This window comes from Mobula birostris, chromosome 8 (assembly GCF_030028105.1).
Source record: "Mobula birostris isolate sMobBir1 chromosome 8, sMobBir1.hap1, whole genome shotgun sequence".
Classification (NCBI taxonomy): domain Eukaryota; kingdom Metazoa; phylum Chordata; class Chondrichthyes; order Myliobatiformes; family Myliobatidae; genus Mobula; species Mobula birostris.
In genome coordinates, this window is record NC_092377.1 from 129,165,081 (window position 1) to 129,179,305 (window position 14,225).

General features: G+C 51.3%; 1 protein-coding gene across 2 annotated transcripts in view; it reads left to right on the top strand.

Annotated features, from left to right (window-relative positions):
* Positions 1-14,225, top strand: part of haus5 (HAUS augmin-like complex, subunit 5) — a 57,143-nt gene that overhangs the window by 1,884 nt on the left and 41,034 nt on the right. For both annotated transcript variants that reach the window (XM_072266236.1, XM_072266235.1), the window contains exons 3-8: positions 1,243-1,305; positions 4,783-4,815; positions 6,700-6,724; positions 8,467-8,581; positions 13,066-13,225; positions 13,742-13,832. In XM_072266236.1, coding sequence (XP_072122337.1) covers positions 1,243-1,305; positions 4,783-4,815; positions 6,700-6,724; positions 8,467-8,581; positions 13,066-13,225; positions 13,742-13,832 — 487 coding nt within the window. The remainder of the gene's footprint in view (positions 1-1,242; positions 1,306-4,782; positions 4,816-6,699; positions 6,725-8,466; positions 8,582-13,065; positions 13,226-13,741; positions 13,833-14,225) is intronic.

Below are 14,225 nucleotides of genomic sequence, written 5' to 3' on the forward strand. Positions count from 1 at the left end.
CCTCCACCCCACCTCGCTGATATCCCCCGGGGGTGTGTGTGTGTCTCTCACCTTCTCCCCCTTCCCACCTCCCTCTTCATTTGTCTCACTCCATCTCTCTCCCATTCACCCTCCTTGCTGCTTTCCCTCTCTCACCCTCCCTGTTCTCCGTAGGTGTCTCTCCCTTTCCCGTTACGTTGTGTGGTTCCTGGTCCTGATCATCACTGGCGAAGGAAGTGCAGAGATAATTTGCCTCTTACCAGGACATGAGGGTGAAACCAGATCCAATGGTCATTGGTGTAATAAATTCTGTCTAGAGTTTGGGATACATTTTTCAGCTGGCCCCTACTTTGGAGAGCGGTTCAGTTTGGAGGGGTGGAATGTGGGACCAGCTCCACAGGGGAGTGGCAACGGGATCACAGCAAAAATGGGAAAGAGGTAGGTTGAAGGATTCCAGCATTCTGGAAGTTTGGGGAACTCGTCCAAACATTTTGTAACTTGGGAAGATCTAGTTAATCCAAACAAATTAACTGGATCAGCTCAGATCTGAATTTAATAAAGGTTTGTACGATTGAAAAGTGACGAGGGCTTATCTATGGGCGGGTCTCGGCATTCGAGTGTGTGTCAGGGAGCGCCTGTACTTTGATCACCTGCTCGGAAGATGATGATCCTGGACCGTCCTGGTGGTCTCTGGTGGCCTGGCACCAGTCAGGCCCTGAGGGTGCAGGTGGAGGGAGTTTCAGCCCGAAACCGGTCGGAGATGCTGAACGAAATAGGGTAACCAGGAGGTGTAGAGAAGAGACGTTGAACCCAGCGGGATCTTTGTGCTTCAGAGATCGGGCTGTCACTGTGCCTCCCAGCTCCGGAGATCGGGGTTTAGTCTTACCCTACGACCAGGAGAGTGTGTGTGCGTGCCTCGTCCCCCAGTGAGGGGGGGGTGTGTGTTTGTGGAGTTTGCAGATTTCACCTGGGTGCTTCAGTTTCCTCCCACGTCCCCAGAAAAAGCGACATGGGTGGGTTAATTGTCTGCTGTGCTCTGCCCCCTTGGGGTGTATGGGCATGGGTCGGAACCTGCGAGGGAATTGATGGGAAGTGTGGGGTATGAAACGCGACTGGTGTAAACGGGATGGCACTAACTCGTCGAACTGCAGGGCTTACCTCTGCGCAGTGAGAGGGAGAGGGTGGGCTTTCCCCAGCAGTGCTGGCAGGGTGCGTGACCGTCCTGAGTGACCCTTTGCCTGACTCTGCTTTATTCTTTGGCAGCCTCTGCAGTGGCCAGGGCCGGGATATCTGGGAATACGTCGCGAGGCATGTCTTCCTGAAAGAGTGAGTATTGGAAAGCATCTTGGCGCTGGTGGCCTTGGGAAGTGGGGGAGGGGGAGGGAGTTTCAGCCCGAAACCGGTCGGAGATGCTGAACGAAATAGGGTAACCAGGAGGTGTAGAGAAGAGGCGTTGAACCCAGCGGGATCTTTGTGCTTTAGAGATCAGGCTGTCACCGTGCCTCCCAGCTCCGGAGATCCGGGTTTAGTCTTACCCTACGACCAGGAGAGTGTGTGTGCGTGCCTTGTCCCCCAGTTCTGTAGTTGGCGTATTTCTGTTAGAACCGAGCCAGCTGCCTCTCGGTTGACCATAAAAATGTGAGAAATATGAGCAGAGGTTGGCTATTTGGCCCATTGAGCCTCCTCTGACATTCAATAAGGTCACAGCTGGTCTGGCTGGGTACTCAACTCTGCCTACCTGCCTTTTCCCAGAATCATTAATTCCCCTGCTGTGCAAAAATCTATCTAACTGTGTCTTAAATATATCTCATGGAGAAGCCTCTACTGCTTCCTTGGACAGAGAATTCCACAGATTCGTGACTCTGGGAAAAGCAGTTTTTTCTCATCTCTGTTCTAAATCTTTAGGCTCTGTCCACTAGCCTCAACACGGGTGATGCCAGCAGGCTGAATAAACTGATTAGAAGCGCTGGCTCTGTTACCGGAGTCAAACTGGACACATTGGAGGCTGTGGTAGAACAAAGGACCCTATGGAATATCCTGGCAATTCGGGTACTGTTTCTCACCCTCTGCATGCCACTTTGGCTGAACAGAGGAGCACGTTTAGTAATAGGCTAAGACAACTGCGCTACTCAAATGAGTGCTAGGGTCTATAACGAGTCAACCTGTAGCCAGGGAAATGATGACTTCCTCCTTTTAGACTGTGGTAACTTATTTTTTATTCTTTCCACTTCTGTGCTAATATTTATGTCTGTGCACTTGTAACGCTACTGTGACACTGTCATTTCCTTTGGGATCAATAGAGTATCTTCACAGAGTGTGTGGTGGGTGCATGGAGCGCCCTGCCAGGGGTGGTGGCCTTAGATAAGCACATGGGTGAAAGAAAATTGGACTGTGGGAGGGAGGGGTTAGGTTGATCTTGGAGAATGTTAGTAGGTCAGCACTACATGAGGAGAAAAGTTTAGGGGAGATGCCAGATGTGTGTTTTATACCATCATCTGGTACATCTGTAGTATGACATCCAAACTCGTGTATTCTGTTACTATCTACCCTACCTGCACACCTCATGGTTTTATAAATCTCTCGGCCTCCCTCGCTCTGGGGGAAACAGTCCCAGCCTGTCCAGCCTCTTCTTATCATTTCCTACATTAATTGGGAGGATTCAGTTCAAGGGGTGAGAGGTAATGTAACAGCTCGATAAAACCCTGATTGGACCACACTCTTCTAATTTTGAATGTTTTTATTGTAGAGATTCAGTGTGAAACAGGCCCTTCCGGCCAGCAATCCATCAATTTAACACCAGTCTAATTGTAGAACAATTTACAATAGCCAGTTCACCTACTCATCAGCACGTCTTTGGACTGTGGGAGGAAACCATAGCACCGAGCTGAGATCCACATGGTCACGGGGAGAACGTACAAATTCCTTACGGCACCAGAATTGAACTCCAAGCTCCAAGATCCGACGCGCTGCAATAGCGTTGAGCTAGCCACTGGGTTGCTGTGGCACCCTTGGAGTATTGAAAATCTACAGATGCCGGAAATCCAAGCAACCCACACAAAATGCTGGAGGAACTCAGCCGGTCAGGCAGCATCTATGGAAATGGGTAAATAGTCGACGTTTCGGGCCGAGACCCTTCACTAGTCCTAGATGCTGCCTGACCAGCTGAGTTACATAGAATAGTACAGCCGACCCTCAAACCCTGCCTCCCATATAAGCCCCAACTTAAATTCCTCCATATACCTGTCTAGTAGTCTCTTAAACTTCACTAGTGTATCCGCCTCCACCACTGACTCAGGCAGTGCATTCCACGCACCAACCACTCTCTGAGTAAAAAACCTTCCTCTAATATCCCCCTTGAACTTCCCACCCCTTACCTTAAAGCCATGTCCTCTTGTATTGAGCAGTGGTGCCCTGGGGAAAAGGCGCTGGCTATCCACTCTATCTATTCCTCCTATTATCTTGTACACCTCTATCATGTCTCCTCTCATCCTCCTTCTCTCCAAAGAGTAAAGCCCTTGCTCCCTTAATCTCTGATCATAATGCATACTTTCTAAACCAGGCAGCATCCTGGTAAATCTCCTCTGTACCCTTTCCAATGCTTCCACATCCTTCCTATAGTGAGGCGACCAGAACTGGACACAGTACTCCAAGTGTGGCCTGACCAGAGTTTTATAGAGCTGCATCATTACATCGCAACTCTTAAACTCTGTCCCTCGACTTATGAAAGCTAACACCCCATAAGCTTTCTTAACTACCCTATCTACCTGTGAGGCAACTTTCAGGGATCTGTTAACATGTACCCCCAGATCCCTCTGCTCCTCCACACTACCAAGTATCCTGCCATTTACTTTGTACTCTGCCTTGGAGTTTGTCCTTACAAAATGTACCACCTCACACTTCTCCGGGTTGAACTCCATCTGCCACTTCTCAGCCCACTTCTGCATCCTATCAATGTCTCTCTGCAATCTTCAACAATCCTCTACACTATCCACAACACCACCAAGCTTTGTGTCATCTGCAAACTTGCCAACCCACCCTTCTACCCCCACATCCAGGTCATTAATAAAAATCACGAAAAGTAGAGGTCCCAGAACAGATCCTTGTGAGGCACCACTAGTCACAATCCTCCAATCTGAACGTACTCTCTCCAGCATTTTCCTTTAGCATTTTGTGTGTGTTGCTTGGAGCATTGTGTTCAGTTCTGGTTGCCTTATCAGAAGGATGTGGAGCTTCGTAGAGGGCGCAGAGCCGGTTTACCAGGATGCTGCCTGGATTAGAGAGCATGTCTTAATGAGGAAAAGTTGAGTGAGCTTGATCTTTTCTCTTTGTTTTTCACCCTCTTCACTGCAATGATAGAGGTGCATAAGAGGCATTGGTAGAGTGAATAGCCATCTCCTTTTCCCTAAGTTTCGGTGTCTAATACTAGAGGGCATTCCTTCAACGTGAGTGGAGGGAAGCTTAGGTTTCAGAGAGGTGGGTTTTATTTTAACAGAGTGGCAAATGCCTTGACCGCTCTGCTTGGGTTGGTGCTAGAGGTAATATTATAGGGACGTTTAAAAGGTTCTTGTTTGTAAGAAAGGTAGGAGTTATGCGGTGTGTAAGAAGGAAGGCTTAGATTGATTGAGGGGTAGGTTAAATGGTGGGTGCATCATTGTGGGGTGAAGAGCCTGTACTGTGCAGTACTGTTCTCCGTTCCTTATTAGTAGAACTGAAACTATGTTGTCGGGCCAGGTGACCCTAGACACTCGGTTAGATGTTTGTGTGGTGTTAGCTTGCCCTTCTCATTGCTTTCTGCCCTGACAGGAAGGTGAAGAACGTAAAGGGGAACCTGGACTGGTATCCTTTGCACTGCAGGGCTGTCGTACAACAGGAGGGAAGTATTTTTGTGCTGAGCACCGAGCCGGGGATGGAAATCAATATAACCACAGGCACCGTACATCTGAAATCAACTTTGGCAGGTCAGGCAGCGTCTGTGGTGAGAGTTAGAACCTCCCTCAGAGCACTGGAAGTAACAAAAGGATTGCAGGAAACACTCAGCGGGTCAGGCAGCATCTGTGGAGAAGAGAAACAAAAGACAAGAGATGCTGCAGATGCTGGAAGTCCAGAGCAACGCACACACAACGTGCTGGTGGAATGCATCGATAGAGGGGCAATAAACAGTTGAGGTTTCGGACCGAGTTCCTTCATCAGGACTGGAAAGGAAGGGGGTAGAGGCCAGAATGAGAAGACGGTAGGGGGGAGGGAGAGGTGGAGAAGATAGAAAGCGACAGGTGAAGCCAGGTGGGTGGGGGAGGGGGCCGAAGTGAAAAGCTGGGAGGTGGAAAAAGGGAAATAGCCGGAGAAATCTGACAGAGGAGGGTGGACCATGGGAGAAAGGAAAGGGGGGGGGTGCACTGGGGTGATAGGCAGGTGGGATGAGGAGGTAAGAGGCCAGAGTGGGGAATTGAAGAAAGGGGAGGGGAAAAATACCCAAAATTGGAGAAATTGATGTTCATGCCATTAAGTCGGAGTCGACCTAGACAGTGCAATTAGCTTATCTGGCCTAGAGTAAAACCAGAGGTGGAAACACTCAGCAAGCCAGACAACATCTGTCAAGAGGAGAAACAGTCAATTTTTCAGCACTAAAGTTTTATTATTATAGATTTATCGTCAGGTGTACTGAAGTCCGGTGAAAAGCTTTGTTTTGTGTACCAATCATACAGATCACTTCATTACAGGAGTGCATTGTGATAGTGCAGGGAATGCAGAATAAAGTGTAAGAGAGTGCGGTGCAGGCTGATAGTGAGGAGCAAGGGCCATGGAGATGTAGACTGTAGTCAAGGATCCATCTTATCATACTGGGGGATTGTTTGGTAGTCTGATAACAGCAGGCGAGAAGCTGTCCCGGAGCCCAGTGGTATGAGATCTTGGATGAAGTGCAGGGAGAGACTTGTTCTTTAACTTGGATGGGGCAAAACATCTCAGAATGCTGGGTATCAGGTGTCCTCTGCAGACTCTTTCGATCACTTGGAGGGTGAGAGGGTGCCGGAGGGGATTACAGAGATGGGGAGGGGTGTAGGGAGCTGAGTGGGTCACAGACACAGGGAGGAATGTAAGGCTGGAGGGGGTCACAGAGACGGGGTGAGATGTAGGGCTAGAGGGGGTCACCGAGATAGAGAGGGGTGTGGGGCTGGCGGGGGTCACAGATGGGGAGGGGTGTAGAGCTGTAGGGGGTCACAGATTAGGGGAGGGATGTAGGGCTGGAGCAGTCACAGAGATAGGAGGAATGTAGGGCTGGAAGGGGTCACAGAGATGGGGAGGGGTGTAGGGCTGGAGGGGGTCACAGAGATGGCGAGGGGTGTAGAGCTGGAGGGGGTCACAGATTAGGGGACGGGTGTAGGGCTGGAGGGGGTCTCAGAGGGTGAGGGGTGTAGGGCTGGAGGGGTTCATAGAGATGGGGAGAGGTGTAGGGCTGGAGGAGGTCACAGATGGGTGTACAGCTGGAGTGGGTCACAGATGGGTTGGGATATAGGAATGTAGAGGGTCACAGAGATGGGGTAGGTTGTAGGGTTTGAGGGGATCACAGTGAGGGAGGAGTGGAGGGGTCTCAGAGAGGGGGAGGGGTATGGGCTGTAGGGGGTCACAGAGACAGAGGGGTGTTAATTTCAAGGATGAAGGCATTAATGATGACTTTCATGGTTTGTGTTCGTTGCTTTGAGAATTCCTTGACATACGGTCCAGGAACCGTTACATGGAACATGCTGCGGTAAGTGAAATAGATTGGGCACCAGGCTCAACACAAAGGCTTCAGCTTTACTGTTCCTGGTCAGAGAGGTCCACACTGTTCCAGCACACACTCCCGGGGTCAGACAGTGAATCTCCCTCCAAACTCTCCTATCAGACACTCCCGGGGTCAGACACAGAGTGAAGCTCCCTCCACACTGTCCCATCACACATTCCCGGAGTCAGACAGAGTGAAGCTCCCTCCACACTGTCCCATCACACACTCCTGGGGTCAGACACAGAGTGAAGCTCCCTCCACACTGTCCCATCACACACTCCCGGGGTCAGACACAGAGTGAAGCTCCCTCCACACTGTCCCATCACACAGTCCTGGGGTCAGACACAGAGTGAAGCTCCCTCCACACTGTCCCATCACACACTCCTGGGGTCAGACACAGAGTGAAGCTCCCTCCACACCGTCCCATCACACATTCCCGGAGTCAGACAGAGTGAAGCTCCCTCCACACTGTCCCATCACACACTCCCGGGGTCAGACACAGAGTGAAGCTCCCTCCACACTGTCCCATCACACACTCCCGGGGTCAGACACAGAGTGAAGCTCCCTCCACACTGTCCCATCACACACTCCTGGGGTCAGACACAGAGTGAAGCTCCCTCTACACTGTCCCATCACACACTCCTGGGGTCAGACACAGAGTGAAGCTCCCTCCACACCGTCCCATCACACACTCCCAGGGTCAGACAGAGTGAAGCTCCCTCCACACTGCCCCATCACACACTCCCGGGGTCAGACACAGAGCGAAGCTCCCTCCACACTGTCCCATCACACACTCCCGGGGTCAGACACAGAGTGAAGCTCCCTCCACACTGTCCCATCACACACTCCCGGGGTCAGACACAGAGTGAAGCTCCCTCCACACCGTCCCATCACACACTCCCGGGGTCAGACACAGAGTGAAGCTCACTCCACACTGTCCCATCACACACTCCCGGGTTCAGACAGTGAATCTCCCTCCAAACTCTCCTATCAGACACTCCCGGGGTCAGACACAGAGTGAAGCTCCCTCCAGACTGTTCCAGCACACACTCCTGGGGTCAGACACAGAGTGAAGCTCCCTCCACACTGCCCCATCACACACTCCCGGGGTCAGACACAGCGTGAAGCTCCCTCCACAGTGCCCCATCACACACTCCCGGGGTCAGACACAGAGTGAAGCTCCCTCCACACCGATCCATCACACACTCCCGGGGTCAGACAGTGAATCTCCCTCCAAACTCTCCTATCAGACACTCCCGGGGTCAGACACAGAGTGAAGCTCCCTCCACACCGTCCCATCACACACTCCCGGGGTCAGATACAGAGTGAAGCTCCCTCCACACCGTCCCATCACACACTCCCGGGGTCAGACACAGAGTGAAGCTCCCTCCACACTCTACTCAGGTCCATTATTGCATTATTCCATTGCAGGACATTTGTCTTTTGTAATGAAATTTGTTTTTTAGAGACATGAGACTGTAGACGATGGAATCTGGAGCAAAAAGAAACTGCTGAGGAAGTCAGCAGGCCAGGCAGCATCTGTGGGTGTTGATTTGGGGGCCAAGATCTGGAGGGTGGTCTCACCTGAAACATAGACTGACCATTTCACTTCATAGGTGCTGCCTGACCCACTGATCTCTTCCGGTGTCTCGTATTTCCTGAGCTGGTTGCTTTCGCAATCATGATGTGCCGCAGGGCACCTTATCCGTGTCTCTGCCTGTTCTCAGAATGCGTCTCCTGAGGAGCTGGAGAAGAAGAGATTGATGGACCTTGTCATCTCGCTGAGGGCGGACATCCAGGAACTTGATGGCATCTCTGACCCAGCGCAGCAAATGGCGGACGGTGAGTACCCATCACGAACGACACAAAGCAGGTGAAAAACGGCAGAGGCTGTTCAACACGCTTTAAGACACGCTGACCTTCATAAGTCAAAGTGTACAGGGGATGTGATGTTATATTGAAGTTGAATGAGACAATGAGGAGGCCTAATTTGGAGTGTTGGCACGTGGCCAAGTGGTTACGGTGTCGGTCTAGTGATCTAAAGGTCGCTAGTTTGAGCCTCAGCTGAGGCAGCGTGTTGTGTCCTTGAGCAAGGCACTTAACCATACAGTGCTCTGCGACGACACTGGTGCCAAGCTGTATCGGTCCCAGTGCCCTTCCCTTGGACAACATCAGTGGCGTGGAGAGGGGAGACTTGCAGCACGGGCAACTGCCAGTCTTCCATACAACCTTGCCTAGGCCTGCACCCTGGAAACCAAGGCGCAAATCCCTGGTCTCACGAGCCTCACGGATGCCTAGTTAATTAATTAATTTGGAGTATTGTGTGTTGTTTTTGTCACCTTCCCACAGGAAAGATGTAACCAAGGTTGAAGGAGTACAGAGAAAATTTACATGGATGTTGCCAGGTCTGGAGGGCTTGAGTTATGAGGAAAGATTGAATAGGTTAGGACTTTATTCCTTAGAGCGTAGAAGTTTGAGAGATTTGATTGAGGTGTACAAAATTTTGAGGAGTTGTTGATGGGGTAAATGCAAGCACGCTTTTTCCACTAAGGTTGTGTAGGACTTGCAACTGGTGGTCATGGGTTAAGGGTGAAAGGTGAAATGTTTTAGGGGAACATGAGGGGAAATTTCACTCAGTTGGTCGTGAGTATGGAATGAGCTGCCAGCGGAAGTGGTGTGTGCAAGCTCGATTTTAAATGATGAAGAGAAGTTCGGATAGGTACATGAATGGGAGGGCTATGGTCTGGGTGCAGGTCGATGGGAGTAGGCAGTTTAAATGGTTCTGCACAGACTAGATGGGCCAAAGAGCCTGCTTCTGTGCTGTCCTTTTCTATGACTCTATAAGAAGTCGTCTCGGGGCTTCCTGGAATTCAGAAGGATGGGGTTTGGAATGCATTTGAAATCTTCCGGATACGGGAAGCCCGGGGTAGAGTGGGCATGGAGAGGTTGTTCCCTATAATGGGGTAGTCTAGTACCACCCTCAGAATAGAGGGAGGTCCCTTGAGAACTGAGGTGAGCAGGAAGTTCTTTCGCCAGAGAGTGAATCTGTGGAATTTGTTGGTTGTGGAGGCCAAGTCATTGATTGCATTTAAGGCAGAGATTCATAGGTTTTAATTGGTAAAAGGGGAGAGTTAAGGTTTACAGGGAGACAGGAGAATGGATTTTGTAAAATTATCAGCTTGTATAGCAAGCTCAGGTTTACTATCATTCAACTATATGCACGTGTACCGCCAAACGAAACAACGGTCCCCTGGACTAAGGTGCACACTGCAGTATGTATAACAATTACAACACACAGGGATATTGCCACAAATAACTTAATAAATAATAAAATATATTTCAGAAGGTGCATTTCAGTAGTCTCATAGAAGGTAGGAAGAAACTGTTTCCTATCTGAGCGGTCCTTGCCCTGATGCTCCGGTACCTCCTGCCAATGGTAGGGAGTCAAACAGATTGTTGGACAGATGTGGGGGATCATCGGCAATGTTAAGGGCCTTATGTACGCAGCACTGCTGGTAAATATTTCTGATACGTGGACCCTCTCAGCAGTCCCTACTATCCTACAGTCCTGACGAAGGGTCTGGGCCTGAAACGTCGACTGTACCTCTTCCTAGAGATGCTGCCTGACCTGATGCGTTCACCAGCAACTTTTATGTGTGTTCCCTACTATCCTTTGTAGGGTCTTGTGGTCAGATGCCTTGTAATTCCTGTGCCAGATGTGATTCTGCTCCTGTAGAAATTTGGTTAGAATGACGAGGTGGGGGTGGTAGTCTTGGTCCCCCTAATCTCCTCTGGGTGGAGACTGTGCTGTGCTTTCTTGAGTAAAGAGGTGGTGTTGAGAGACCAGGTGAGGTCTTGCGGTCTTGTGAAGAATGTTAACCATTGCAATGAGGTACTCCCTTCAAGTGTGGCTTCAATATCCGTAGTGAAAGGTCATGTCACTTGGACTGGAGGTTTTAGTGTGAACATGCCAGGGCTTTACTTGGAGGACTGGAAGCCCGTACCAGCTCTCGAAAAGATGGCAAAGCTCTGGCAAGGGTACAGAGGAGATTTCCAGGGATAAGGCAGAACCGGGCTGGTTTCACATGCAGGTTGAAGCGGAGATTGATTTGTGCGGTGAGAATGGGGAAGAGATTTCAGGGCAGAGTATATCGGGGTGGGGGAGGAGAACACTCATTGACCAGTGGTGGGGGGGAGAGGGTAATGTTTCACCATTGATTGTAAAGAGGGTGTGGATGCAGATCTGAAGAGGGAAACAATATGGGGTGAAGGGATAGTTATGGGGGCGGGGAGAAGTATAAGAGTGTGGAAGCCGTTGTGGAACTGCAATAGACTCTGGATGTGGAGAGGCTGCAGCAGAGGAATGTGGGTGCATTTTGGGGCAGAGTGAATCACCTTCAGGGGTGGGGAAGGGATCCTCACTGCCTGAAGCAGATCCAGGAAGCTCCCAGAGTAGGCGGTGGGGTAGAGTTGGGGCAAGTGGGTGGAATGTTGGGCAGGATTGGGAACAGGGTGGCGTGTACAGTTGCAGAGGAGCGAGCTCCTGGCGGTGAGCGGAGGGGGAGGGCGGTAATTGGTATCGGTTTATTATTGTCATGTAATGCGATAGAGTGTAAAACTCTTGCACACTGTTCATACAGGTCAGATCATTACACAGTGCACTGAGACAGAACTAGGTAAAACAATAACAATTCAAAATTCATGATTGTTTCCAGTAAAAAGTGTAAAGGAGAACAAAATAATTGTTACTCTGGATCCAATGCAGCACAAAAAAACCACAATAAATATAAATACATAAGGTAGTTTATATGCAAAGATTGATTATATGTCCATACAAGGATGCTAAGCACACGAGTGTCGATACATAAGGTGACCGACAGGAAGTGATAAAGTAGTGGAGTTGGGCTGTGGAGGGGTGGGTTAGTTGGTGGAGGTGTTGATCAGCCTTACTGCTTGGGGAAAGTAACTGGTTTTGAGTCTGGTGGTCTTGGTATGCATGCTACGTCTGCCCTGATGGGAGTGGGTCAAACAGTTCATATGTAGGGTGGGTGAGGTACTTCATGATGTTCCTCGTCCTTTCTGGCACCCTTCTGGATGTATGTTCTGGGTGGCGGGTAGGCTGGGTCCAGTGATTCGTTGGGCAGTTTTGACTACCTGTTGTAGAACGGAGAAGCAGAGAAAGTGCCGTGCGGGTAGACAATGAGGTGCTAGATCATAACAAGGTAGTTTAAGAGTTCAACAGTCCAGCATATCAAAACATTCAGTAGTCCGATAACAGTGGGGTAGAAGCTGACCCTGAGCCTGGTGGTATATGCTGTCAGGCTTTTGGATCTTCTGCTCCTTGGCAGGGAATTGAAAGCAAAGTCTGGGGCATGAGGGGTCTTTCATTATGCTGGATGCTTTACTGAAGCGGCAGGAAGTGAAGGTGCTGTGTGGACAGAAGGTGGTTTCTGTGACAGGCTGAGTGGGGAAGTGGTGGTGGTACGTGGAGGGGAGGGGGAGGGTATTTTCTGTGACAGGCTGAGTGGGGAGGTGGTGGTGGTGAGGGGAGGGGGGAGGGTATTTTCTGTGACAGGCTGAGTGGGGAGGTGGTGGTAGTACGTGGACGGTGGGTGGGTTCTGGTACGGGGAGGGGAGGGGAGATGAAGGTGCTGTGTGGACAGAAGGTGGTTTCTGTGACAGGCTGAGTGGGGAAGTGGTGGTGGTACGTGGAGGGGAGGGGGAGGGTATTTTCTGTGACAGGCTGAGTGGGGAGGTGGTGGTGGTGAGGGGAGGGGGAGGGTATTTTCTGTGACAGGCTGAGTGGGGAGGTGGTGGTAGTACGTGGACGGTGGGTGGGTTCTGGTACGGGGAGGGGAGGGGAGATGAAGGTGCTGTGTGGACAGAAGGTGGTTTCTGTGACAGGCTGAGTGGGGAGGAGGGGAGGGGGAGGGTATTTTCTGTGACAGGCTGAGTGGGGAAGTGGTGGTGGTACGTGGAAGGGAGGGGAGGGTATTTTCTGTGACAGGCTGAGTGGGGAAGTGATGGTAGTACGTGGATGGTGGGTGGGTTCTGGTACGGGGAGGGGAGGGGAGATGAAGGTGCTGTGTGGACAGAAGGTGGTTTCTGTGACAGGCTGAGTGGGGAAGTGGTGGTGGTGAGGGGAGGGGGAGGGTATTTTCTGTGACAGGCTGAGTGGGGAAGTGGTGGTGGTACGTGGAAGGGAGGGGAGGGTATTTTCTGTGACAGGCTGAGTGGGGAGGTGGTGGTACGTGGACGGTGGGTGGGTTCTGGTACGGGGAGGGGAGGGGCGATGCTGCTAATGAATGCTGGTCATTGACTCACAGAGCGAGCGGTGGTGGAGGTTCGGCGGAGACTACAGGACCTCAGGCAGCAGCACGTGCTGTTGAAGGCGTACAGCCTGCGAGCGGCCAGCCAGAGGCAGAGCCTGCAGGAGCACGGCAGGAAGGTGGGCGAGAGGCTGCGGGGGCTCTCTGAGGTCCGCAGGTAAGCTGGCTCTGTAGGTCCTCACACAAGTCAGGCCCCCAGATCTATCTCCCTCCTCTCGCCTTCCCCCTCCCTCTGTTGCTTACCTTGTTCCTGTCACCCCTCACTTGCCTCCCTCAAGGAGGGGGCATTATTACTGATCCACACCGACTTAATCTCCCTTGAACCACCTTGCACTTAAGAGTGTAGAGAGCAGAGCAATAGGCCAAGCACACATCCTTGCAACGTGCCTGTGTTGATTGTCAGGAAGGAGGATATATTCTTACCCACCTGCACTGACTTCCTTCGCCCTCCTGTGCTCTGGGTGATACCTCATTGCCCCATTTCTTCTGCCTTGCAAGATAAAGTGGGGGGTGGATTTTACCAGGTGTCCTGGGATGGAGATTTCCTCACGGCTCTGATAAAAGCCCATTCCAGGCTGAGGTAACTGGACTGGTTCCTCCTGCACTTTCTATGATGGAGGATATCCTAAGCTGCGGACTGAGAGCTGACTGTCGGCCTCCTACTCCACCACAGCGCGGCCCAGCAGAGCGTCGGTCTCCTGCGGACCAAGGAAGGCCTGAAACACAGTGTGTGGCATCGCACGGGACCAGAGCCGCGGGTACTGGTGAGTCCCGCGGAGGCACAGGGGTTGAAGGACACAGCTTGGTTCTCCCACCTCCACAGGTGTGGGGGAGGGAGGACCACGCGGGGGAGGAGGAGGGCTGCCATAGGTGAGGGGTGAGAAGATGGAGGGACGGTGAGGAGGGAGTGCCCCACTGCAGGAGGGGTGGGGAATGGTGCTGGCAGGGGATAGGTCAGATCTGGTGAGAGTGGGTGAAGTAAGAAGCTGGGAAGTGTTAGGTAGAAGAGGTAAAGGGCTGAAGAAGGAATCTGATGGGAGTGGACCATGGGGGAAGGGGGAGCAGGAGGTAATAAACAGGTGAGGAGAATAGAAGGAGTAAGCAAGTAGTCAGAATGGGGAGTGGAAAGGGGAAGAAATTAGAGAAATTGATTTTCA